General features: G+C 36.1%; 1 protein-coding gene and 1 long non-coding RNA gene across 2 annotated transcripts in view; one reads left to right on the top strand and one right to left on the bottom strand.

Moving 5' to 3' along the window:
* Positions 1-229: 229 nt before the first annotated feature.
* LOC111419787 (uncharacterized) overlaps positions 230-25,325 on the top strand; it is a 119,081-nt gene continuing 93,985 nt past the window's right edge. Inside the window, exons 1-2 of the mRNA XM_071201289.1 lie at positions 230-481; positions 2,014-2,403. Coding sequence (XP_071057390.1) covers positions 2,196-2,403 — 208 coding nt within the window. The 5' untranslated portion in view covers positions 230-481; positions 2,014-2,195. The remainder of the gene's footprint in view (positions 482-2,013; positions 2,404-25,325) is intronic.
* LOC139432614 (uncharacterized) lies at positions 14,207-15,353 on the bottom strand. The gene is made up of 3 exons (XR_011642352.1): positions 15,189-15,353; positions 14,839-15,133; positions 14,207-14,776 (listed from the first exon to the last, which is right to left on the bottom strand). It is a non-coding gene; the product is annotated as an uncharacterized lncRNA (long non-coding RNA).

The following is a 25,325-nucleotide window of genomic DNA, read 5'->3' as shown; positions in this document are numbered from 1 at the left end:
GCGAATCCATTATGGGTTATCTGTATGGCGACCGAACACATAATCGAGGCGATATAGGGTCACCGCAAGGATTAGCAATCAAAAACGTCGACTTTTCACAGCAAAAAGTGCAAGGGCGATGGATGAAGGCAACGACGATTGAACGAGTGGCAGAGGTAACGGCGCCGCCGCGATGCGTTTGGGAAAGCTCGACGAGCTTCCGCCGAGCTTTCAGTCGAGCATCGCGCACCACGCTACGTAAACAAGCACCAGCTTCGCGTCGAACGAAAGCTCTCGTAAGTTTCGCGACCATACCCTCTTCAACTACCCAATAAAAAAAAAAAAAAATCTCGGTTGTGTATAATTATTTCCCAATCTTTATTTTTCTTTAAAATTTTTGAATACGCGTTCCGGTTATTTTTCGATTACAGTTCAACCCTGATCGAGTTTTTATGGCGTCACATCGTTAGAGGTGGTTGTCGCTATAGGTCGTTTTAATGAAGTAAGTTTATGTTTTAATTAAAGTTTTTTAATTAAGTTGTACGATTAAAAGCTTATGTTCTATGATTGAGCGAAATTATATTTTAAAATGAATTTTTTACTCAATCACATTATTTAGAAACCACGCAATGATTTCTCCCCTTATTTTAATAGCTTCTTCGTCAATATTAGCTTGTTAAAATCAAGTAATTATTCACGATGATAAATTATGGGCCGAAACAAGTGAAAAACATTTTGGGTCGTTGTCCCTTCAGCAACCCCTTCGAAAGTTAATTTGGGGCCAATTTCCCCGGCAAGATTGATCCAAAAATTCATAATTCGCTACACCGAAGTTAATCGAGAAGCTAAAATGAATGGGGTTAAAATTCCGCAACGATATTTCGTCGACAGAGTGCCTTTACAGGTAATTGAAAGGAAAAGGTCGCGTAGGGTGGCTCGACCTCTAACTCTGAAGCTCTTCGGCGAAAGCTGCGACGATAGAATTCGAAACGGCCCATTAAAGCGCCAACATTTAGCGTTTAGTTCCCGTATTCCATTCTTTTTCGGCGGACAATGTTCGCGCTGGTGAAGGGAGACTAATTTATTTCAATTTTATTGAAAAACTTTCCACATTAAGTTCACTGGCGTGCTTCCTGTAAAACTTTGCGCTTCGATTTCATCCCCCCCTATCCATTTCGTTCGAGTTGTACCGATTTCAAGTGATAGACTTTTTGATTCGTTATGTACTTAGATATTATTTCTTTGAATAAAGGATAATGTTTTTTAGTCGTTATCAGTTTTATTGCAACTTTCATGCTAGTAGCATCCGCTATGAGAGGTTTAAGTAATCAAAGGAGACACACAAGTACGATATAACCATAAAGTTTTATGATATTAGCACCTCAGCATGCAAACATTTTCAAATAACGTCATCTTCACTATGCTCGAATGCTCGTATTCCAAATAAGAAATCCCCAAAACCAAGTTTCTTGGAGAATAACCGTTAAGAAACAGCAAGATAATGTAAATTTTTATTTTTTTGAGTTATAAAATAAGTTTTAAGAAATGGTGGAGGTGCCGGTTCGTAAAAGCAATATTTCTTTCTTCAATCCTTTTGTTCATTTCCTGAGGGGAGAAAGCCAAAAAATCCTGTTCGGCGGTCGAATTACTTAAATGTCGATGTCGTGATCCTTTCTTTGGAAACTTTCAAAGCTCGCGTGTGCCACTTTATCGGTCCAGGTTCGCATGTATCAGATCAGATTCGACTAATGGACTGTGTAATATAGCCTCAATTACCTCCCGGGAGATTAATAGAACTCATTCGTATGTTCCACCCTCGTCCAACCGCCGTTGAAAACATTAATGGACCGAAGCTTTATGTCTCGTACATCTCTCTAAATCTACCACGACTCTCCTTGAGTACAAGAGCCCAGCCGTTATTAATTTTGACAACTAATCTGGTCGGATTAATTAAACGTCCCCGTTGGGCGTTTATAAGTTTTCCTTTTCGCTTATTTTATTATTCCGTTTAATTCTTTTTTTTTTTGTTTTCAGATGATTGTTACGTGAAACGAAAACGAAGCTTACACTGGTACGATGACCGAGATAAAATCCAGTGTAAATAAAAGGACGAAATATAATTTTTCCTGCGGCGGCTCAGTGTCCCGGCACAGTTATACCGCTTGTTCACTGAAATCGGAATTAAAATTGCGCGGTCGCGGCTGCAGGGGCTCGTAATGTGCTGCAGCTCACGGGGTCTATCCCGTTTGGGAGTGGTGTGGGGCCTCGTTGCTCTGGTCACCTTACTCGTCGTCTTCGTTAGCGGCAGTTGGCTCTACACCAAGGAACCCATTACTTTCACAAAACCCGATCGAACAACCACCATTAGTTTTCGAGTAGGCCTCTGGAGAGTGTGTCCTACCATAAAGAAAATTAACTCATCAAGTAAGTAAAACAGTTTATACATAGCTTTAATATTACAATATTTAATTATACTTTATCTGGAAGCTTATCGTTCTCTATTTCTTGTATGAAAAAATTACCACCATAATGTGAGCATATATTTAAAATGTTTAGTTGTTGTCTATGGATAATACAATGTATAGGGATACAATTAGGACGCATTGCGTTTGTATTTAAAACTACTAGAAATCGATTAAAGCCCTCTCATAGCTATAGTGCTGTCAGTTGCGACGCAAACTAACTTTTTAATTGGTACAGAATGTTTTCGAGTTGCACCATCAAGTGCATTTTTTATGTGTATACCACGAGTCGTATCCTTTCGTGCAATAAACTCCAATAGTTCTTCTTTCACATCCACATTATTTATTACATAATGAACAAATACAGCTAGTTGTGGTTTATGTTTAATGCCCATGATTCGTCTAGGACCAGACTCAGTGATGGACACAATTAAATCTTTTTGCAAGATAGTTATGATGTCATGGGAGATAATATTTTTTATGAACTATCCTGCGGTGTAAGACCATTTTCTTACAGCAATATAATAATTATAGCCACAGCTGTAACATCTGCTTCTTTCATAAACATTGACACAACCTTATTTTGATTTATTTGCTACTAAGGATTAAATTTGGTACTATCGTCTTCACATGTGATGCATCATAGGCAGAGATGTTGACATATGAAAGGAGCAGATGTTATAACTGAGGCCGCTATATTTACCATATCTCTGTAACAAAATGTTCTTACACCGAAGCGTGGTTCAAAAAAACATGTTATCTCTAATGACGTCATAACTAATTTGCGAAAAGATTTTATGAAGTGTCTAGCATTGAGTCTCAACTCTTCCGATCGAGCGGGTAGAACCGAACGAAGCTGGTAAAGCCCCTTTCTCATTTCTGTCTGACATGTGCAGACGATACCTGTGTTACTTAACATAGAAGACACATTGGTTTGACGTTTTTTTCCACAAAAACATATTCTTTTTTCCAATTAACTTCATCCATTAATGTATTCTACTAACTACTGATAAACAGAGAAAACTGAGACACTTAAAACCACCCCATTTCTGCAACAGTCCATTAACCTTTGCTCCAGAAATGAAATATCTTGGTGTTATTTTGGACAAAGGACTGACTTGGAAATCACACATTAGATGCAAAACCAAAAAAGCAACGATTGTACTCACCTAGTGTCAAAGGGCAATTGGGAATACTTGGGGATTAAGTTCGAGGGTTACGATGTGGTTCTACACGTCTGTGATAAGACCCATGGTAGCTCACGGAGCCATAGTTTGGTCCTCAGCACTGAAACATGCCTATAAGGCTAAATTGCTGCATCAATTGCAACTAGTGGCCTGCCTGTTAATCACGGGCGCCATGAAATCGACACCCACAATCGTGCTGAAGAATATGCTAAACGTGCTACCCCTAGATATTGGAGACAAGTTGGCGAAACGGGCGGCTAAGAAGTGACCGGTCTCCCCTGAACCGTTTGTACCTCTAACTATTACTACAGCATCACAGCTGATCAACTCCATCTGCCATCGAGCTTTTTGCGATAGATGGGATGAGACTGCAGTAGGTGTCTTTGCAAAGAAAACTGACCAGAGGAGATCTACTACCCAGTTACTAACAAAATCAAAAAGTGGTGAGTCTCACCTACTTACTGACCGGACACTGCAGATTACGTAAGCACATGTTCTACATGAAGCTGGCAAATATATCCTTCTGTAGAGGGTATGAAATGGAAGACGAGACGGTAAGTCATATTGTTTGTGACTGTCCCAACCTCGCGTACTTAAGGGAATCCACTTTTGGCGTACCATGGCCCCAAATGAGATATAAAGAACATACCCTTCTGTTCTATATTAACGTTCATTAAAACCTTGGGCTGGTTTTTGACTCCTGAATGAACTGTAAAATGTTCAATTCAAAGGGGCCGAACTGTTGTGAAGGAATTCACCCCCACGTGAAGCTACATACATACCTAAGCACTGACTTCTTTCGTTGTGGTCGAATGTAATCTTAGGCTGCCTATCTAAATGTGTAGCAACTACATTTAAAATACTACGCATACATATACTTGATCCCTGTTGTTCATCAACTATTAATCTTCAAGGTTTTCATATGTAATAATAGCTGAAGCCGGTTGAGGTAGAGTTCTCTGATTAAGTTTTGGAATACTTCGTATGATACTACTCAAAAAAGAGACATAATCTACTTCTAATCTTATTACTTGTTGGTATGAAATTATAGCCAAGATCGCTTGCAACCGAATCACTTTATTTGCGAACTACATTAAATACGTGTTGAAGATATTAGATACAAAGTAGGTTTCAAAGCTTTCAAAGTTAGCCGCAAGCGTCTTCGGCTATTATATATCACTCTCATTAATAATAAAACTTTATAGCTTAAGTATATGATAACAGCCAAGACTGCTTGTGGCCGAAGGACTACATTTGACATTTTCTTCACTAATTATATCTTGAAGATTTTAAGTATCACATACACAATTGATTTTAAAACCAGTTATTCAAAGTTTCTTGTAATTCTTTACCACGCTTTATATTTAACTGTTGAGATTGCAAAGCTTTGACTACAAATGACTCCCAATATATCATGCTTATCAAAAATGAAACTTTACAGTGTTGCTTTATTGCTCCCGTTGGGGTTTCAGATAGTTCAAGAATATTAAAATACTTTTCGATGTTGAAGAATTGAATAAATTTATTACAATATTAAGCATCACTTAAAATATCCATCAAAAAGCTTATCTTGCAGTTTCTGATTCGTTTCGACATCACGATTTATCAGATCTCATAAGCGAAATCAGTGTTGTACTCATTATTGCTCTATAATGCAATGCAAAAATAATATGGAATAAACATTTTAGTGATTTAGTAAAAATTAAATGTATAAATGAAGCAAATTATTTTAAACAGAGTGTTTAAAAGATCTAAAGCAGACTTTCTAACAGAGCTTTTCTTTGTTCGTTGTCACTGAAATATAAATTACAAAGTAATAACTTGGAATAACTCTAACTTGGTTCCTGATCTGAACCGATATCACTTGGTACTCGATAAATGGGAATCACACTTTCAATAGTTTCGGCTATCACTGATCGCACATTTCTCTTATTTAGACACGTTTAAACTTTGGAATATAATCTTTCGGTATTCAGTCTTCATTTCACTGCAATCACTTTCACTCAATAATACATAATCGTTTTATAAACGTTTTTTGATACGTTTTCGTGGTATCAATTTTTAAAGTCAATCAATTGCTTCTCTGAGAATCAATTCAATGAAAAAGATGTATCCCAAATTATCTTTTTTGAAGTAATAAATTGTTATAATAAGAAAATAAAGAACCATACAAATCAGAAAACATCTGTAAAGTAAAAAAGAAGATTTTAATCAGCTCAAAAACTATTTTCGCCGGCAACAGTCTTAATTAGGCCACAACAGTTCACTAACAACCATCAATTTTTTGTCGACCTCTAATCGCCTAACGTGCCCAAGTGCCGGAGGTGAGCTTAATTGAATCTGCCCGACGTCGACGTAAAAAACTAATTACGCACCTCGGTAACCAAGTCCCAGGCTGTGTTAATTAAATTTAACTGGTTTTTACTTTCAGTGCCTGTTCACTAAAATCTCATATGAAATTTAATGATATTAGAGCATCCGAACTTGGTAGAACAGAGCGCACACAAAACTGCATCTGGGACCAAGGAAAACCAGAATATACAATCGAAATTTTATATTTCTTTCCGTTATTAGAGTCACCTTTTTCAATTTAAATTCAACTGAGACTACGCTACTTTCACAGTTGTTATTTTATGCATACTATCTTTGGACGCAACTACCGCGTTTAGTTAGGAACGTCTTCCGCAAAACACTTCGAGGAGAGCTTTAAGGACGATAACATACATATGCAAAGCGTCGAAATGTACCCGAAACAACGCGGAGCTCCATTCGGCGAATGAATTTTTTATGTGTTCGCTAAATATTCACTCGCGCGGTCGCGACCTTAATTCAGTTATTTCAGCTCGCAATCACGCGTTTATATACCGTTTGTAACTTAATTAAAACTGGTCGACTCGTGGAATAGCGGACGCGCATCAAATACGATAGGGAGTTATTGAACTCCCCCATTTATGGCATTAATATTAATACTCTGTTTAGTTGAGGCCGACTGGCATAATACATTTCGGCGTATGCTGAACATCGACTTAATTACTTGTGAATTATGTAAAATTGCTTGGATTGAGTGGTAATTTTGGTAGTTAATCCAGATCAGTTATTCGATTTGTTTCGTGTTCGTTTAATCTTTCTTGGATCCTTCATGAAACCCGGGGGGATCGATGGAGATCCAGCAATCGCCTCGGCGTCCACTAAACGGATTAATTTATCAATTCCAAAGTACAAAACTCTGTTCGAAGTCCGGTTCGAGTCCTTCCTCTCTGTTGTAATTTCTTGCATCGTGTACAAGGCGCGTTTGATTTGCGTTCAGCCTCGGGGCAACTTCGCAATAAAGGGTGCTGTAACCGGGATTTCCAGGCATGTTCCCGCTACCACTTAGCCCCAGGTCACAGCGGGCACTTTCCCCCTGTAATGGTGTTAAGTGTTCGATGACAACCCCAACTTTCCGCAGCATGCTTCGACTGTATTGGTCTCGTGACGATCCGCTTTGACGATCTGGACATGAGGCTATCTATAGAGGGAACTATGGTAGTTGGTTCGTACTTCAAAGTGATGAACATAATTTAATAACTTTTCTTGAAATCGCTTTATCGACCGCCAAATTGGAATTTTAACGAAATTTTCCTATTTAAAAGTTTTTACGCTAAATAATAGTTGAAATTATTATTGACTTGATTAATAATCAGATATTCTACTCTCGGAGCTTGAAAACTGAGTTATTGCACCCTATTGTTCCTGAAAACCTTGCTCGAGGCACGGAGAGTTACGTGAGGGGAGAAGTTTGAAATGCGGGAGGCGCAGTGCACGCCCCAATCAGCTCGAAATGCAGCCGCGCATTGATTTAATCCGGACGAATACAGAGTAATGCGTAATCCTGCTTTTTGAATTCAGGAACGCAAAAACCGCCGCGAAGGCACACCAACCAACTTTTTTTGTGCAAAATTAACTGTGGAGCTCCAGCAGCTATCATATCAGAGTTACCCCCGGACTAAAACTGAACGCGGAGAGACGCATGTTGCCGGATATTGAATCGCTCCGGTATTTGTTTTCAATATTCCATAGGGATTCTAGAAGCGAAGTGTTGGTTACTCTTTCTGTTTGTTTTCTCATAATTTTCTGCGCTTTCCCGTTTCCGTTTTGTCTTATTGTTTCGCCTCAAAACAGCGAAAAGTTAGATCATCTATCGACAACGTAAAATTAAAAAATAGATTAAAAAAAATTTGATTGAATCGTATATAAACCATTAGGAATAAGGGATAAGATTATAAGGGCGACTTCAAAGGGAGGTCGCAATCGAAGAAGAAATCTCCGCGTAAAGACAAACGGGTCGACTAACAGACTTTTTAGCATACCCTTAATAAAGTTCGGAAAATAAAAGAGATCTCCCGAAAGGAGTTCTGAAAGGCACATCCGCTCCATTCACTAATGATTCCCTTTACTTTACACATTCGCCCGGGCAAAAGGGGCCTACAGGAAGCAAACCGCATTGTATTTCTTTTGAAGCGTCCGCCCTCAAAGTCGTCTAAGGGAAAACAGAAATGTCCCTTTTATATCTGATGCAAAACGCGATACCATCGACGACGAAGATGCGCGACGAAATATAAATGGCGCGTAAAAATGTCTATTTTATGTCCCAGGCTAAGAGGTAATCCGTTATTCCGTGCTCTTTCCGTTATGTGCATTAGCGGCCTGTGGATTTTGAAGCTGATGGCGAACGAGATACGAAGAAAAAAATTAGAACCGAGACGTCACGAATTTTTGTTCAAAAGATAGATTGCCCGCATTAGCGTTGAGCAGGATCCATTAAAAGAAGACTCCACTTTAATTCTTACAACCGAAATATACCGGATTTTAATACTAGATCTACGATTCATCAAGACTTGATTGACTCATTTTAACGGTAAATCAAATAAATGCGAATTTTACCGAAACTCATCACGTTAAATAATGATTCTAGATGAAAGAAAACGAAGGAAAATTGGAATAGCGGTGGAATAGTTTGCCGAGATTATCCCAGAGCAGTCTGGAGACAACGAAATAATTAAGTAAACTTATCAACGGCACAAGATAAAACAATGAACTTTCACGAACTATTTTAAAGTGCCCCACGGCGCACATGCGTCGTTTCGAAACTGCAGAACTTCTCTCAATTCAAACTTTCCGGCAATTATTACTACATGATAAATCTTTGTTGAACCTCATTATCTGTCGCTCGTCCAGAACTAAAATGTCGTGCGAGTTTCAAAGAAAAATTGTCCAATTTAAAGTTCTTTTTAATCTTACTACTACAATAGATAGATATTAGCATATTTTTTTATCATATAACTCAATAATTGTCACCCTAATCATTAACGTCATTTTTGTGAAATGCCAGAAGAGCTATAGATGTGATATTTAGTAATTTAATCATTTTGACTTGTTATGGAAAATTCTGAATCTTGGGAACAATCTTCAATCCATATCATATAAAACTGATCAACAAATGGAAGCGCCTTGACCACAAATAATTTAGGCTAAACTCAGAACAGCCAAATAGCAAATATAGGACTTTACTAAATTAACCCGAGGTCGCTTGCGATCGAGGTGAATCGATAGATACCACACCGATGGTCCTATTTAGTATCGATTTCTAGCTCGGCTTATTGTAGAGCTTCCGTCCCAAACAAAATTATTTAAAGATCCTCGTTCGAAGTTCTACCGTAGTTGCTTGCGATCGTGGGTGTACAATTAATACCATATCAACCTGTTAACAAGCATTCTCGATTAAGCTCGAAATAGAGAATGTAGGTTTTTGCTTGATTAAGCCGAGGTCGCTTGTGACCGAGGCTACAATTAATATCATATCAACCTGAAAGTGGTTAACAAATTAAAATTCCTCGACCACAAACAATGACAGCTAAACTCAGAACAGAGAATGTAGGATTTTGTTAGATTAAGCCGAGGTCGCTTGCGGCCGAGGCTCTACAATTACCTCTAAGACCATATCAACCTGAAAGTGGTTAACAAATCGAAACTCCTCAACCACAAGCAATCTCGGCTAAATTCAGAACAGAGAAAGTATGATTTTACTAAATTAAGCCAAGGTCGTTTGCGGCTGATGCTTTACAATTAATACCATATCAACCTGAAAATGGTTAACAAACTGAAACACCGCGAGCACAAGCAATCTCGGCTAAACTCAGAACAGAGAACATAGGATTTTACTAGATTAACCCAAAACCGGTCAACAAATTGGAAATGTCAACAAATGTAGGATTTTGCTTGATTCAGCCAAGGTCGCTTGCGGCCGAGGCGCTACAATTGAGACAAAACCTCCACCGAACGCCTTGACAGCAAGAAACTTCGACTTATTGTAGAACTTCCGTCTATTGCATTTCATTACTGATCATTGATGATTACAGAAATCGAACTGAAAATGGTTAACAATTTGAAACAAGATTTTGCTTCATACAGCCGAGGTCGCTTGTGACCGAGGCTCTACAATTAATATCATATCAACCTGAAAGTGGTTAACAAATTGAAACTCCTCAACCACAAGCAATGTCGGCTAAACTCAGAACAGAGAATGTAGGATTTTACTAGAGTAACCCGAGGTCGCTTGCGGCCGAGGCTCTACAATTACCTCTAAGACCATATCAACCTGAAAGTGGTTAACAAATCGAAACTCCTCAACCACAAGCAATCTCGGCTAAATTCAGAACAGAGAAAGTAGGATTTTACTAAATTAAGCCAAGGTCGTTTGCGGCTGATGCTTTACAATTAATACCATATCAACCTGAAAATGATTAACAAATTGAAACACCGCGAGCACAAGCAATCTCGGCTAAACTCAGAACAGAGAACATAGGATTTTACTAGATTAACCCAAAACCGGTCAACAAATTGCAAATGTCAGCAAATGTAGGATTTTACTTGATTCAGCCAAGGTCGCTTGCGGCCGAGGCGCTACAATTGAGACAAAACCTCGACCGAACGCCTCGACAGCAAGAAACTCCGACTTATTGTAAAACTTCCGTCTATTGCATTTCATTACTGATCATTGATGATTGCAGAAATCGAACTGAAAATGGTTAACAATTTGAAACAAGATTTTGCTTCATACAGCCGAGGTCGCTTGTGACGGAGGCTCTACAATTAATATCATATCAACCTGAAAGTGGTTAACAAATTGAAACTCCTCAACCACAAGCAAGCTCGGCTAAACTCAGAACAGAGAATGTATGATTTTACTAGAGTAACCCGAGGTCGCTTGCGGCCGAGGCTCTACAATTATCTCTAAGACCATATCAACCTGAAAGTGGTTAACAAATTGAAACTCCTCAACCACAAGCAATCTCGGCTAAATTCAGAACAGAGAAAGTAGGATTTTACTAAATTAAGCCAAGGTCGTTTGCGGCTGATGCTTTACAATTAATACCATATCAACCTGAAAATGGTTAACAAATTGAAACACCGCGAGCACAAGCAATCTCGGCTAAACTCAGAACAGAGAACATAGGATTTTACTAGATTAACCCAAAACCGGTCAACAAATTGGAAATTTCAGCAAATGTAGGATTTTGCTTGATTCAGCCAAGGTCGCTTGCGGCCGAGGCGCTACAATTGAGACAAAACCTCCACCGAACGTCTCGACAGCAAGAAACTTCGACTTATTGTAGAACTTCGGTCTATTGCATTTCATTACTGATCATTGATGATTGCAGAAATCGAACTGAAAATGGTTAACAATTTGAAACAAGATTTTGCTTCATACAGCTAAGGTCGCTTGCGGCCGAGGCGCTACAATTGATACAAAACCTTGACCGAACGCCTTGACAGCAAAAAAACCTCGGCTTATTGTAGAACTTCCGTCTATTGCATTTCATTACTGATCATTGATAATTGCAGAAATCGAACTGAAAATGGTTAACAATTTGAAACAAGATTTTGCTTGATTCAGCCATGGTCGCTTGCGGCCGAGGCGCTACAATTGATACAAAACCTTGACCGAACGCCTCGACAGCAAGAAACCTCGGTTTATTGTAGAACTTCCGTCTACTGCATTTTATTACTGATCATTGATGATTGCAGAAATCGAACTGAAAATGGTTAACAATTTGAAACAAAATTTTGCTTGATTCAGCCAAGGTCGCTTGTGGCCGAGGCGCTACAATTGATACAAAAACCTCGAACGAACGCCTCGACAGCAAGAAACGTTGGCTTATTGTAGAACCTCCGTCTGTTGCATTTCATTACTGATCATTAATGATTGCAGAATCATCAATGATCACATAAAATGATCATCACTGCAATTAATTATTCGTGTTCATGTCAAAAATGAAATATCCGTTTAATTTTCAATTTTAGTAAATAATCCACTCGGAGGTATCGCTATAGCGACTAATAGGATGCAGATTTAAAAGCTGACCGTTATCCGTGCACCTGAATACAGAACTATAAATCTCACGAGTTGCAGTTTTAACGGCCGCAAAGTGAAAAATTAATTTTCCCATTCAAACCGGTCGTAAAAACTACTACATTTTTTTAGAGTGTATTTCCTTAAACCGCAGAACCATAAAATAGAATTATATCTACATAATATGAATACAGATAAAATTAAAACAAATTTAATTTAAACGAAATAAAAAAAAGAAATGATATAAAATTTATTTCTCTTTGTTTTCATGGAGTTGATGATGGTACATTTGAAAGTGAGATTCGTACGTTCATATATCATCGTGTCAAAGCGAACCACGCCTACCAATTACACCGTACATTTTTTGGTCTGCAGTTGGCATTTTGTGCTCGTCACGCAACCTCTTCAAAAGCTCTGTGTGGGAATATTGCAAACAAGGCGTCGCGACGCCCTATTAATATCCTTTCAGTTTTATGCCCGTTCCCCGTGCCATAAATAAAACTACCCCCGTAGGTCCGTGACACCCGACTACATAATGGGGGAACGCGATCTCCCAAAAGAAAAATGTTACTTCTTTTTCATAACCTTTATGCGCACGGGGTGATAAAGCGCCGACAGGAAAACCGACTGATTTCCGCTTTAGCTTCGTGATAAATTGCAATTTGAAGTTACCGAGAATAATTAAATAAATTATGCCGCCGCAATGTTTGCGAAAACTATACTTCGAGATTTATAGGGATTGACCCATCTCATCTAATTAATTCTAATGAATGAATACAAGCTCAGAGAAACTTTGAGTATCGGCATTCGGTTAATTAGAGTAGAATTCCGGCTCGGCTTTCCAATCCATTGTGGTAATTCAACTGCTAGCCGGTTGAGACTTTACCATAGTAACCGAATTGCTTCCCTGTTATTAAATTTTGCTCTGAGGTGCACCTGTCTGTGGTTATGGCAATAACTGGGTATTTTCTGCTACTAATCTCTAATCTTGACAACCTTTCTACTTTAACATATTAACGCTTAATATTCATAGTTTAAACTTTAAACAGCGTATACGATAAATATAGAACTACTTATATGATTTGCTGGATGATCAAATTTTCAATATTTTTGAATAATAAATAAAAAAGATACATAGTTTAAAACTGTTCCTTAATTAATGATTAATAAGAGTCTTTCTTTGTAAAAAAGGAGAATTATTTTTTAAAATAAAAGTGAAATGAACCCGATTTTGCAAATCTCGCCATTTATATTCTGGGTTGTATTGGCGACTAATAAATATCATTTATTTTGTGCATTGGACTATAATCTATTTAAACTTTATTTCAAACAACATAAATTTTGTATTTTATTCTCTGATTTAACGTTTTTTAACTCACATAGCACAATTAAATCAAAAATAATCTGTAACGTTATTGCAGGCTAGCATTAATACATACTAGGAATAATTGATAATATAAAATAATATTGATCTCTGGATTAGGTTCTCTTATTTATTTCAATTGATGTTTCTTGACTACCTTTCTTGATCTGTGTTACATCCTATGTAGGAGTATTTTAAATTTGTCACCAGATTGACCTTGCACGTGATTGGTTGAATGCGAGGAAGGTTCACACACAGGCAATTTTGAATTTTGATTTTGAATTTGAAGGTTAGGTATAATCTGTTTTTTATTTAAATCAATTGTCAAGGTGTCGTCAAGTTGGTATTGAAAGTAAAAGCGCATGTCGTGACTTTTACTTTAATTGTGTGCCACCACTGTCTATCAAATTTGTTAAGATTGATTAAAAAACAATTTTCATATAATTTTTTTGCTGCTAAATCTACCATAAAAATGCTAAGAAAGGGTGGAACGGGATGTCAACTGTCTAAACGCGAAAAAAACTCTATAATTAGGTATTGTGAAGAAGTACAGACGGAGACACCAAATACGAATTTAAAATATATATGTGATAAAGCTTCACGTATTTTTGATGTATGTGTATTGCACATGAGTTTTAAAATTAAATTTATATTCAACATAATTGTATTAGGTTCACAGCACGACGGTTTTTAAACTTATTCAAACCTACAAAAAATATCAAACTGTAAAAAAACCAAAAACACAAGGGCGTTGTAAAATGAACTACAAAACGGATAATAATTTATATTTTATTAAAGAAGAGTTAGGAAGACTAATACAAAAATTGCATGAAAAGAAACAGTATTTTAATCTTAATGATTTACTTAATTTTGCAAGAAATGAATGTGATTTTACTAATGGTAGATCAAAATTATATAAAATTATAAAATCTATGGGATATAGATATAAAAAGATTAGCAATAGAAAAGTGTTAATTGAACAACCACATATAGTTTCAAAAAGAATTACATTTTTAAAGACATACTTGCAATACCTAGAATCCGGAGAGTATACTTTTGTATTTCTTGACGAAACTTGGATTTACGAAAATGGCACCCAAGTTTATCAATGGGTAAATGAAAGATTCGGTATTCCGCAAAGAGCAGAAGGCGAAGGAAAAAGATTTACAATCTTGCACGCAGGCACTTCGTCAGGGTTTTTGACAAATTGCGATCTCTTGCTCAGTGACAACACGGAGCACAGAGATTATCATAAAAATATGACGTCAATTATTTTTATGGAATGGGTGAAAAATCAATTACTTCCAGCATTAAATAATTTGGGTGCGAAGTGTACGGTAGTAATGGATAATGCTCCATATCACTCAAAACAAATCGAGAAAGCTCCAAGTTTCTGCACAAAAAAAATGATATGAAAAAATGGTTAACTGAACATAATATACAGTTTGAACCGACCTTAAATAAAAAATCGTTATGGGAAATAATCCATTATTACAAGCCTCAAATTGAAAAATCCTTTGTAATTGACAAATTAATAAGAGACCATGGCCATACTGTTCTTCGCCTTCCTCCATACAATTGCCAATATAATCCCATTGAACTATGTTGGGCGTTCTTAAACACTTGCTACAATAAACATGTTCAGTCCAGCTCGGAGAAAAAGATCTGTCGTGTCAAGGAGACTTGGCAAAAAGCTCTTGGTCATTACACTCCGGAAATGTGGGCAAATAGTGTTCGCCACTGTGAAGAACTAATTAAAAAAGATTGGACAACATTAATGGGAAATTTATTAATAACTGATTTACCTCCTGTCATCATCCAACTAGCGGAAGACTCAGATTCTTCCAGTAATTCTGATTTTTAAACAATATTCAAATTTTAATTATAGCACTTAATTATGTTATCTTAATATATTGCTCACGAGTTTTAATTTCAAAACGTAGATATTAGCCAAGTAACGAGAGATTAGTGGCTTCGTCTTTAAAGTGACAATCAGTGACAACTTCGTTTAGAATATACACAACCTTACTTATTATTTAGTGGAAAATATTATAAAGCGCGGTCATAGAACATGGTATCTAGGGTGGTACAGACCGTTTTTTTATAAAAATTTAGCAATGACAATTGATTTAAATAAAAAACAAATTTTAATTGATAATTCGACAGTTTCGTGTCATTATTGTATATTTTGTGTTCTTAAACCCTTTTTTATAATATTTTGAAATAAATACACTCATAACTTCAATGTTAATTTGTATGTATAGTGTTGACGATAACAAACGAAAATAAATACAATAATAAGTAAATAAATAAATAATAATTATTAATTTAAATTTACCGCCAAAATATCTAGTGACATTTTCTGGTGATTTTTTCCAGTGTAAATCTGACTTTCACGTTTACTCCTCCTGGTTTAAAAACAGAGTATAGTTCTAGTGCAAGTGTTAGTTCTAGTTTTAATTGTTATTCAGCGCTAAGTTGTATATTTTTAAGTTTCGGGTTTAGCCCTGTGTCTTCAGACGCTGAATGTTAGGTAAGGTTAGTTTTGTTTACAAACATTAATTATACCATGAAATATTCTTTGGCAATTATAACGTGAAGTTTTCTTTTGTAATGTCAATTATAGCGTGAAGGAATGTTCGGTAAGGTTAGTTTTGTTTACAAACATTAATTATACCATGAAGTATTCTTTGGCAATTTGTAATGGCAATTATAGCGTGAAGTTTTCTTTTGTAATGTCAATTATAGCGTGAAGGAATGTGAGGTAAGGTTAGTTTTGTTTACAAACATTAATTATACCATGAAGTATTCTTTGGCAATTTGTAATGGCAATTATAGCGTGAAGTTTTCTTTTGTAATGTCAATTATAGCGTGAAGGAATGTTCGGTAAGGTTAGTTTTGTTTACAAACATTAATTATACCATGAAGTTTTCTTTGGCAATTAGTAATGGCAATTATAGCGTGAAGTTTTCTTTTGTAATGTCAATTATAGCGTGAAGGAATGTGAGGTAAGGTTAGTTTTGTTTACAAACATTAATTATACCATGAAGTATTCTTTGGCAATTAGTAATGGCAATTATAGCGTGAAGTTTTTTTTTGTAATGTCAATTATAGCGTGAAGGAATGTTCGGTAAGGTTAGTTTTGTTTACAAACATTAATTATACCTTGAAGTTTTCTTTGGCAATTAGTAATGGCAATTATAGCGTGAAGTTTTCTTTTGTAATGTCAATTATAGCGTGAAGGAATGTTCGGTAAGGTTAGTTTTGTTTACAAACATTAATTATACCTTGAAGTTTTCTTTGGCAATTTGTAATGGCAATTATAGCGTGAAGTTTTCTTTTGTAATGTCAATTATAGCGTGAAGGAATGTTCGGTAAGGTTAGTTTTGTTTACAAACATTAATTATACCATGAAGTTTTCTTTGGCAATTAGTAATGGCAATTATAGCGTGAAGTTTTCTTTTGTAATGTCAATTATAGCGTGAAGGAATGTGAGGTAAGGTTAGTTTTGTTTACAAACATTAATTATACCATGAAGTATTCTTTGGCAATTAGTAATGGCAATTATAGCGTGAAGTTTTTTTTTGTAATGTCAATTATAGCGTGAAGGAATGTTCGGTAAGGTTAGTTTTGTTTACAAACATTAATTATACCTTGAAGTTTTCTTTGGCAATTAGTAATGGCAATTATAGCGTGAAGTTTTCTTTTGTAATGTCAATTATAGCGTGAAGGAATGTTCGGTAAGGTTAGTTTTGTTTACAAACATTAATTATACCTTGAAGTTTTCTTTGGCAATTTGTAATGGCAATTATAGCGTGAAGTTTTCTTTTGTAATGTCAATTATAGCGTGAAGGAATGTGAGGTAAGGTTAGTTTTGTTTACAAACATTAATTATACCTTGAAGTTTTCTTTGGCAATTATACTCTGTTTTTAAACCAGGAGGAGTATTTTAAATTTGTCACCAGATTGACCTTGCACGTGATTGGTTGAATGCGAGGAAGGTTCACACACAGGCAATTTTGAATTTTGAATTTGAAGGTTAGGTTATTGACAATTCGACAGTTTCGTGTCATTGTAAATTTTGTGTTCTTAAACCCTTCTTTATTATATTTTGAAATAAATACACTCATAACTTCAATGTTAATTTGTATGTTTAGTGTTGACGATAACAAACGAAAATAAATACAATAATAAGTAAATAAATAAATAATAATAATTATTAATTTAAATTTACCGCCAAAATATCTAGTGATATTTTCTGGTGATTTTTCCTAGTGTAAATCTGACTTTCGCGTTTACTCCTCCTGGTTTAAAAACAGAGTATAATGAATTTAACCAACCTCGTCACTTTTTAACTCTTTCAAACTAATGTTTGCTTCTGTTAGCTGCTAGGTCTTGGTTGTAATCAATATTGATGTTTCCTCTTCTTTTTTATTTGATCGATCTTATGATCTGCAAATTACAATATACACGATGTATTTTGAAATAGTGCTTAGGAGCCTTAGATTCAAAAGATCTATAGAACATGACTTGGACGTGTATTGTTTTAAGTAGTGATTCCGTTTTATTGGTTAAGATAATTATGAATGTGTGAGGGACTGCATGTAGTTTCTAAACCAGCGAGAGTGCGGAGGATGCAATGATAAGAATAATAGACATCCTTTGAATCAACATTCAAATTACTTGAATCCATAAGACTTTTTTGTTTGGAACTACCTCAAATCACTATCATCTAAACCAGCTAAAACAAGCACTTCGACAGGAAAATGGTCCCATTCCAAACGAAATGATCGAAAAATCTTCAATAGGACTTGGATTGGGAACTCCTGAAACCACAAACATCTCATATTAGGCGCTGCTAAACTTTAAAGAAAATCTTGAATTTCATTAATAAATCATATTCAACAATGAAGGTTGTATCTGGCTTAATGGCTTTATCAATAAGCAAAAAATGCATTATTGGGCAGCAACAAACCAGGATTTCATGACATTGAATTACATTTTTTCGTGAATGAAATGATCAACAAATTGCGGTCAATAGTGCTCGCTATTGTGCCATGTTGAAAGACTATCTTTGACCAGAATTGGATGGACTCGACACCAGTGATATGTAGCTCCAAGAAGACGGTGTCACAAGCCACACGGAAAGAGGCTGTTCGGTGTAATCTTGAGATATGGTGTTTCTATATCCGTTCTATCAACATGGTCTCTCCAACCCTTTCTTCATTTTCTAACCAATCTAACAATGTCCTCAATGCCATATGTGCTTCCGATGTCTTTGCTTCCTTGTCTTTCTCTTAATATATAGCTGGTTATGGCTCTTAGAACGTTCATTTCAGCAGTTCTTAAACACTTTTTCTTGATGGTATACTGCGGTTTTGTTTCTATGACGTATGTGATGATGGGTCTTATGTTCTGTATATTCTGACCTTACTTTTGATGTTTTTTGTTTATTTCTCCATATTATGTTACATAAATATCCCGATATAATGTTTCTATTGCAGACTCTCAGGTGTTTGAAGATCATACCTGTTCCACACTTTGATTGTACATCACTAGAATATATTGTCATAGATTGTTAGCCGATTTTGTAGGAAACCCAATTTTTTTTCCTGATACCTGTGTGTACAATTTCATCGGTTATTATCTTTGTCATTAGTTTTAGCACCGAACTTGGGTTGTTTATATTATATTATACATATTTAGTATTCCGAGCGCACATTTGTATGTGTTGTTCACCACTTTCATTAAGGATCTCTTCATTGAATCTGTTCTTTACGCGCCCTCCACTATTTTATGTCACCAATTCTCATTAAGATGGCCCATTACGATAATTTCGTTCTACAGATTGCTGCTACAGCTAATTTGTCAGCTTATACCAAAAAAAAATAGTTTTACCTAGAAGTGAATTATAACGAATATGTTAAGTTAATTTAAAAAAAAAGAAGCAACGAAACAAAGTACCATTTTTGTGGAGTATAAGCCCTCATTTATTTTATTATTTCAAATTATTTTAATTGCATAATTTCTTAAGTAGCTGCGCGGTACACGATATTTGTCCATACCATATCTTTCTGCACTCTATTTAATCTGAGTTGCTCTACATAATATTTTGTACACATGAAATTCATGGAAGGAATTTGATTCTGATCTTAAATCTATCAACACAGCTGAAATATTCATTTTTATCAGACTTGAGGTTGCCCATATCAATGCACTGAAATTACGATGCTAGCTTCGTAGATAACTCATAGACTTGAGACTCGGTTGGGTTGGCAATCATAAATGTGGGACGTTGAGGTTGTAAATTTAAATGTTGCGTAATAAATATTGTTTTAGATCTTTATTGTTTTCATGGAGAAATACGCTATTAATGTTGAAATAAATTATACTGTTCCATAAAAATTTACGTCCTTTATTGAACAATATGATCAATTCACGTTAGAGTATTGCAATAAACTTTATTGATTTATATTTGAGTCCAATTCTTTATGTTTATGTTTATTTAATTTAGGTAAATATTATTAATAATCTAAATTCCTCTTTGTTATCATCTCAATATACCCTATACTAGTATTAATTAATTATAGGCATCTATCCGTTTCAGTCAAAGAGAATATACAACCTAATCATTGAACAATCACATTGAGTTAACAGGCTAATGTTGCGGTGACACAGTTCCGCATAAAGCTCAAATATAGTTGATCGGCGATCTAATGGTTCGGATTTTCGGTTTATCGATACAATATACGTAAACAATACGTTTTATCGTGCGATAAATACACAACTAACTAATACAATATCGTTAATAAAAAGAATTATCATTTCTAATAAATATTTTTGAAAGATTCTGAAAACATTTTTACTTTTAATCGTATACACGGCGAAAGCGGGACTCCTATTCAAATCAGGAAACGCTGTTTTAATTGCATTAAATGTCCCTAGGTAATGTAAATACTGGCGAAGTTAAATTTTATGTAAATGTCGGGAGCGTTTCGCCCGGGAATCCGGAAGATAATAGGACGAGTCGCGGTCGCGTGGAAAACGGTCTCCAGCCTGTTCAACATATACACACGCATTAAAATTTTATAATTTTTTAATTAAAACTGCGAGATGGCCGCAATACAACGCGCAGTAGGAAAAACAGTGAGCTCAACCGGATCGGGAACTCCATCGTTGCGACATTCGCATGCAAATTCAGTACTAATATTCAGCTAACTTTAACCCGAATCCACCCTGCGTTCATCACATGCGTCCGATTTTTTAACACAGGATGTGTCACAAGGGTGTCCGGTTTTTTCGTCGAAATCCGGTTCCAATTAAAACCCTCATCCGTTGTTGCAGCGGAAACAGGAAACTCGTTTTACGTCTATCGTTGTCCAAAGTAATCCGCCACGTTCGTTAACAATTGTACGTAGGTGGTTACAATTAAAAAAAATTCAAATTAATTGTTCTAAATATATATAACCGTATAGACCAGTACAATGGGTATGAAATGCCTCTGAAAATGAACAAAGTTTTCACTTAAAACGAGCCCTCTCAATCATATTGAGCTTTTATTTACGGCGCGTCGAAAAGTTATCGAATATTTGCCTTCACGTCGACGCCGGAGAAGTAGTTAGAAGTGTAATTAATCAACGCGTCGCACCCTGACGAATACTTCCTGGAAAACTTTGTGTGGAGTTACCCTTCTGGGCGCGTCCATTTCGCCCTGAGTAAAGCTTTTTGTCAGTGTGTACGCCGCGAGTTTTTTTTTTGACATTTAAGTTAAAATTGAGCTTCTAAAGCTGAGTTTATGCAACATTATTTATGTATCCTCGCAAAGCAATTTTCTCTTTCTTTTTGTTAAAGTACTAAAAAAATGCCCCATACTCCCTCCAAGCATATGGGGCAGTAATTTATGCAAGATGTCCGAACGAAAACGGACAAATTACGTCGACCCTAGTAATAGCTAAATCAAAAATAGCACCTGCAAGAACAAAATCCACATTACCAAGATTAGAACTTGCAAGATTATTTAAAAGAATCACCAGAACACTAAAATTAGATCAAGAAACTCCACTTCGCATGGTCAGATTCCACAATCACATTAGCTTGGATAAAAGGAGATCCAACGAAGTGGAAGACGTTTGTTGCAAATCGAGTCGTTGAAATAAACAATACGATTTCGAAAGAACACTGGCATTACGTACGGCGAAGAAAATCCAGCCGACATCATATCAAGATGTATCGATCCTGAAAAATTAGTTCAGCATCAAATTTGGCGGCCACAACAAGAAGAGGTAGAGAACACCAATGAGGAAATGAAGATCCCAAGAATCATGAAAGCAATCGAAATACCGATTCGAACGATTCTTGTCATTGACAAAAATGATTCGAGTACTTCCTTACTATCGTCAATTCATAACAAAATGTTCGAACAAAGCGAAAGAATATGGACCACTTACCATTCAAGAGATGAATACGACCTTAAACGCAATCATTATCGAAATCCAGCACAGAACTTTCGAAATGGAAATAAAAAATCTTCGAAAAAATAACCAAGTGGACAAAAAAGGCAAACTTTCGACACTTAATCCATTCATAGATAAAGAAGGTTTACTTCGTTTTAGCGGAAGATTACAAAAATTACCTCTAGCCTACGATGAAAAACACCCAATAATTATTCCTTACCATTAGCAATTATCTCAAATGTTGATCCTAAATTCACATGCTTCAACTCTACATGGAGGAAATCAAGCAACGTTAGCTTATATTAGAAGAAAATATTGGATCATAAATGGAAAACGTGACGTACCAAACATCCTCCAGAAATACGTAAAATGCATTAGATACAAGTCTCAGACAGAAGAACAAATGATGGGAGAACTTCCTGCACCAAGAGTCTGCCCAGCTCCCCCATTCACTCATACTGGTGTAGATTATGCTGGCCCGATTCAAATTCGTACCACGAAAAGAAGAGGGCACAAATCATATAAAGGGTACATCGCCGTCTTTGTATGCCTGACAACAGCAATTCATTTGGAAGCAGTCAGTGATATGACCACTGAAATGTTTCTGGTTGCACTAAAAAGATTTACCGCTCGACATGGTCACTGTGAGGACATGTATAGTGATAACGGAACAAATTTTGTTGGAGCCAGTAAGCTGTTACAACCAGAGATTGCAGCAGTCATCCAGGATCGGTCATTTCAAGACAGCCTTGCAACTCAAAGGACGCAATGGCACTTTCAAACATCACCTTTGACCAAATCATCTTTCGTCAAACATCACCTGAGAAGAGTCATTGGGGTCATTCAACATTAACATTTGAACACCTTTCAGTAACCACATGAATGCTACAACAGTTTTAACTCCTGGCCATTTTCTTATCGGTAGACCATTGTTATCCTACAATCATCCTTCTATCAAAGATGAGCAAGATTTATCTTTAAGATGGAAGTTAATTCGAAAAATGAACAAAGACTTCTGGCAAGCGTGGTCCACGGAGTACCTCAGTCGGTTACAACAGAGATACAAATGGACAATTCCATAAGATAATTTCAAGCCTGGTGATGTAGTTATTATCAAAGAAAATATCGTCGATCCCAATCGTTGGCCATTAGCACGAATAATAGAAGTCCATCCATCAGATGATGGCAATGTTAGAGTGGTCACGTTAAAAAAGTCTGGTGGAAGTACCCTGAAAAGAGCGATACCATTACCAATGACCAAAGAAAAACAGGAAGAACCGATCCAAGCAATTAATATCAATTGCAATCACTACGGCGTAAACAGCGGAAGTCGTAACAAGAAAACTCTTAACCATAATTTCCGTCTAGATCCTATGCACCACCATATTCAGTTCGGTCACAACAACATACAATTTAAAATATCCACATTCTGGATTGTACATCGAACACAATCCAGAACAGAATAGAGTCCAAGATCAACAAATCAAAAATAGACGAAGATATGGAAACAGCCGCAGGCGCGATTAAAGATTTCAAATACTTATGTGATAACATTACTGCAATGGGACATTCTATTCATTGTGAAACTCTTCTACATCATCTGGAAGAAGAAAACAAGCCACTAAAATGGGTTCATGATGGATTACATAATGTTATGCAAAGAAAACAGAAGAGAGGACTGATAGGACGATTATTAACAAGTGTTTTCGGCGTCAACGAAGAAGTATACCAAGATATCGAGGCGTTAGAAAAGAATCAACAAGCTCTTATAAAAGCATCAAACCATCAAACTAAATTCATGATGTCTGCAATTTCCACTTTCAACGTTACCGAAGCAAGAGTTTATGCCCAACTAGAGAAGTTTCGCGTAAAACTAAACCAAGGACTTTCTGCGTTAAACGAAATGAATCGTTGGTTCGCCAAAGTCGATGTGAATCAATTGAACATGTATGTATTGAACTCATATCACATAGCTGTAAACATCATTTCGGAAATAAGTCAATTTTAGTCAAATGCGTAACGCACTCCGCGCCCAATTATGCGGCCTAAATTAATTAGTTTTTTAAACACTTTATTAATTGTTAAATTAGCATTAAGATTTCTATATAAACCCAAAATTTCGACTTAATAAAACAGTATTATTGATATCTTCGTAATGCTCATTTCCTTCCTGGATTAAACGTATGGCCTGCCCGGAGTTTAATCCATTCCAAAATAAATATCTGACTTGCCCGGAGTTTATTTTCTCCCAAACACTTTTTAAATATCTGGCCTGCCCGGCGTTTGAACACATGAAATTGATTTGAAAAAAAAATAAAGTTAAAAAAAAATATGGAAACAGCAAAAATAAATCTGAACTTATATTGTTAATAAATAAAACAGCACGGATTATTACGTGTAATTAAACTCTTGTTTAGAATGAAAGCGCATTCATGAGAGTTATTGAATAATTTTTGTTGGAAACATGCAATAACCTGCGCTAGACTTTTCAAAACGTGTATTTTCAAATAGTTGCGAAATGGGCAAGCGAATAAAAAGTTTTTCGGGGTAAAACGGAATTTTGAACACACGTTAATCCGATTTTAATTTTAAAGCCGTATATCACGTAGTCTACATCCGACTTTTTGTACAGTTCTGTTTACCAATGCGATAACTGCGCGCAGTGATCAGTACTACCGATAATACAAAAAGTTTTGCTTACATCGTTATTTTCAAATTGTCGCCGAGTTGGTGATTACGAGCTGCAGTTATGAGTGTTCATTTAAACTTTCTATGCATTTACGAACAAAATTCCATTCTATGAAATTGTACATGCAATCTCCTCTTTCGTAAGCTAACGCCATGTTATCACTTAACCTAGCTTGGTAATTACTTATCAAGTGGGAGAACACACAAGAGCTGAGCATGTAGTATTAGCTTTGATGTCAAGCTTAAGTAGTTCTACTTGTCAAGCTTATGTGCCACGTTTAGTATCTGACACTTGAATGCTAAAAGCAATTGAGTTTTTTTAAACATCGATTTTTAAAAAAAAAGTTAAACTCGAACGGAAGCGCAAATAGATAAAATATATTTAGTGCGCCAGTGTTGTTCTCAACTTTCGGGGCGTTTTATTACCCAACCTTTAAATTATTTATTGTCTAAAGTTGGGGTGCGCCTAATCTGTTCTCCCCGCTACGGTTCAAAGCCGACTGATTTTATTAGCGTTTACAAAGGCTTATCTCGAATTTTATTCAAAATCCCCAACTTGTATTGTACGACTTTTCAAACTTTCATTTCCAGAATTTGACGAACCGATCAAAAAACATTTCGCAAACTCCCTAAAATACACACAATAAAATGCGTCTCTTACAGTCAGTAAAATTTGGAAAATTTTTATTGTATTGGTAGATAAAAAAGGAATGAAAAAAGGAAAGGAACTCGTCAAAATTTTACGAGGCACCCTATAAAGCAATTATTACGGTCGATTGTGAAGACACCGTCGGATATAAA

The sequence above is a fragment of the Onthophagus taurus genome, chromosome 1 (genome assembly GCF_036711975.1).
Source record: "Onthophagus taurus isolate NC chromosome 1, IU_Otau_3.0, whole genome shotgun sequence".
Classification (NCBI taxonomy): Eukaryota; Metazoa; Arthropoda; class Insecta; order Coleoptera; family Scarabaeidae; genus Onthophagus; species Onthophagus taurus.
The sequence above is the reverse complement of the archived record's forward strand: the minus strand, read 5'-3'. Positions and strand labels throughout refer to the sequence as shown.